The sequence below is a fragment of the Lupinus angustifolius genome, chromosome LG15 (genome assembly GCF_001865875.1).
Source record: "Lupinus angustifolius cultivar Tanjil chromosome LG15, LupAngTanjil_v1.0, whole genome shotgun sequence".
Classification (NCBI taxonomy): Eukaryota; Viridiplantae; Streptophyta; class Magnoliopsida; order Fabales; family Fabaceae; genus Lupinus; species Lupinus angustifolius.
In genome coordinates this window covers 9,301,637-9,304,775 of record NC_032023.1, presented here as the reverse complement: position 1 = coordinate 9,304,775, position 3,139 = coordinate 9,301,637, and the positions used below count along the sequence as shown (strand labels likewise).

The window sequence follows — 3,139 nt, the reverse complement described above, 5'->3', positions numbered from 1 at the left end:
ATGAAAATATGGGTCTAAAGTATACTAAAAACATTCCGAAAAAATTGGGATTATCATGTATGAAATTAGTGTTTTATATTAAATAGGGAGTTTGCAAAGTAACCACTTATTGATTATCATAATTAAGTGCATAGTATTTAGGCACCTGAGTCAGAACAATTTAAAAAAAGTTGCAGAAGTGGACTATAAACAACCAACGAGGTTGCCTTACATTCCACGTATCTTTCTATCCAAACACATCATTTTAGGACTTCCTTTTTTTCTCTGTTTTTTTCCACTTCTTAACATCTTCACCCTTTAGTTTACCACCACCTTTCTCTCTTGGTTTCATTTCTTCAATTTTCTATATAGAGATTCTTCTCAGTTCAGTTTTTTAGTTATTGGGAATGGAAAATGTTTCAATGGTTTGCAAAGAAGAGGGTAGGATGGATTTGCCTCCAGGGTTTAGGTTTCAACCAACTGATGAAGAGCTTATAAGTCATTACCTTTACAAGAAAGTAACTGATACCAACTTTTCAGCTAGGGCCATTGGAGATGTGGACTTGAACAGGTCTGAGCCTTGGGATTTGCCATGTAAGTTAAAATTCAATCAAATTTCCAGACCCACTTTTTTTCTCTTTTCTTTTTTCCTTCCAAATGTATTCATTTATTTTTGTTCTCCAAGAGTCTGTTTGCGAGTTGGGTTTTAAATGGAAAGAAGGGAAATGGAAGGCTTCAGAATCATCTCATAAGTATATTTCACAACTCTAAAGCCTTCCATTTCCTTTCATTTCCCTCCAAAACTCAACTTGCAAACGGAATCTAAGTTTCAAGAGGACAGTGTAATCACACATATCTTTGTGTTCTTCAATTTTCACAACATCTTTATGGTTGTAGGGAAAGCAAAGATGGGAGAGAAAGAGTGGTACTTCTTCTGTTTGAGAGACAGAAAATACCCAACTGGTTTGAGGACAAACAGGGCTACCGAAGCAGGATACTGGAAGGCTACAGGGAAAGATAGGGAGATTTACATAGGAAAATATCTGGTTGGAATGAAAAAAACTCTGGTTTTCCACAAAGGAAGGGCACCAAAAGGAGAGAAGTCTAACTGGGTTATGCATGAGTATAGACTTGAGGGTAAATTCCATGTTCACAATCTCCCGAAAACTGCAAAGGTAAATTTAGAATGATCTTGTTTCCTATGTTTTAAGGGTTGCCTTTTACTCCTTTGTTTGTGATGTATTGTTTAAATTGTGATTATAGTTAATAAAATTGCAGAAAATTGCGAATGATACAATTGTAATTGCGATCGTGATGTAGTTGCGAAAATTACCATAACCATAATTTAAAACCTTTATTTTTTTTGGAATTTGTAACTTTGTCTTAGATGTAACGGATCTTGCAGAATGAGTGGGTGATTTGCAGGGTGTTTCAGAAGAGTTCATCTGGAAAGAAAACCCATATTTCAGGGATAATGAGGCTGGAATCTTTGGCAAATGAATTGGGTTCTTCTGGTCTACCACCATTGACAGATTCTTCAGCTTCTCCTATTGGCAACACTAAAGCACCACTGTGTATTACTGAATTGTCTTACGTGCCCTGCTTCTCCACTACAAATGAGGATCAAAGAAACCATCTAGGAGGGATCTTTGATAATTCATTCACCTACAACTCCCTTTTTGGGACTTCTTCAAATCCTTCAAACATTCCTTTTGGTTCATTATACTCAACTACTAAAGGGGTTCAACTTCAAGATCAACCAAATTTGCCATTACCTTGTTCTGTTTATAGCTTCCAGGACCAAACAAACATTAGTTCCTTACTTGATAATAACCATGCATCAAACTTCAGCAATAGTTTCAAATCAGAGAGGGGAATGGCTACTGTCTCACAAGGAACAAGTCTAATTACTGATGTGAACCATGAAATCTTTTCGGTTATATCAAATTTCGGTATGGTTAGAAAGCCCTATGATATTCAGCAACACCCTCCTGCTACTTCAGCTGCACCACCATTAAACCACCTTACTACTTTGTGGAATTACTGAGCCTAAATGAAGTACCATTGGAAAGAAAACAAACTTTTCAGCCAATAATGAATAGAGGAAAGACTCGGTTTGCAATGTATTATCTATGTTTGATATTGCTTTTGTTGTGTGAATGTATATATTTAAATTTGAAATATGAATTGAATCATAGTGAAACATATATTTTGTAATGTAAGAAATCTTGTGGACTTATGCTGTTTTGATTGTTTGATACTTTAGGCACTCACGGCCTGTCATTAGTATGATTATTGGTTTAATGGTAATACTAGAATGTGACTAGAAGCTACCCTACATGGTTGAAAATAGTTGTCTGTATTCTATCTGCAGATATTAAGAGAGTGACATTTATTCTGGTAATGTTTGATTTGCATATATAATCATATGCTTGTGGGGACTGAATTAAGTATAGTTAGAATTGAAAAATCTCCCAAATCTGTGTCCCTTTCCTTGTCTCGTGTAACCATGAGCACACGCATTCGTTGGCATCGACAATAATATTAACAAAGAGTAAAATATCATTTAGCTCCTTAAAGATTCGAGATCAATCAACTTAGTCCATGAAAGTCAAATGTTTACCACGTTTTTTGATTTGTACATTAAGTGCTGACGGTGAATTGAGGTGGACAACCCAATAAACGCCAACCCAAAACTAATCTTAGTGCCGTTTACTAATCACCACCCTCAAAGCCCTAATCAAATTCAAACATTAAATCACATACAAACATATATAAATCCATATTTTTTCGTGTAGTGTGGGAGTTCATGTTCTGCAACTCTTCATTGCAAACCTTCTGTAAAAGCAGAGGCATTTCCGAATGGTGCACTGAATTCATCTGCTCAAAATTGAATACAAACTCTACAGCAATGAATTTATGAGAAAATTGTTCAAGAAGCATGGATGGGATGTTTTGCAAATATTACCATTGAGTCATGAACTCTTTCATTTCTTCAAGTTGGAAGGAATATTATATTACTACGCCTAAAATCAACCCAAACAAGTTGTTGAAGCTACTGGCTGTCACGCCACGATTTTCGGTTACGCGACCTCTTAGAGTCGCCACTACATTTTATGGTTAAAAATGTAGAAAAATCTTTAAAGCTCAATCACATTGA

General features: G+C 35.6%; 1 protein-coding gene across 1 annotated transcript; it reads left to right on the top strand.

Moving 5' to 3' along the window:
- Positions 244 to 2,199, top strand: LOC109327855 (NAC domain-containing protein 100-like). The gene is made up of 3 exons (XM_019561030.1): positions 244 to 573; positions 877 to 1,154; positions 1,385 to 2,199. Exons 1-3 carry the CDS (start codon positions 387 to 389, stop codon positions 2,024 to 2,026), a joined length of 1,107 nt encoding a protein of 368 aa, XP_019416575.1. The 5' UTR covers positions 244 to 386; the 3' UTR covers positions 2,027 to 2,199.

What these genes read in the sequence shown, in the direction of transcription:
- LOC109327855 (XM_019561030.1), top strand. Translation starts at nt 387, where the DNA reads ATGGAAAATGTTTCAATGGTTTGCAAAGAAGAGGGTAGGATGGATTTG. An exon ending in TGAGCCTTGGGATTTGCCAT is followed by an intron (nt 574 to 876) that starts GTAAGTTAAAAT and finishes TTATGGTTGTAG; the next exon opens with GGAAAGCAAAGATGGGAGAG. An exon ending in ATCTCCCGAAAACTGCAAAG is followed by an intron (nt 1,155 to 1,384) that starts GTAAATTTAGAA and finishes CGGATCTTGCAG; the next exon opens with AATGAGTGGGTGATTTGCAG.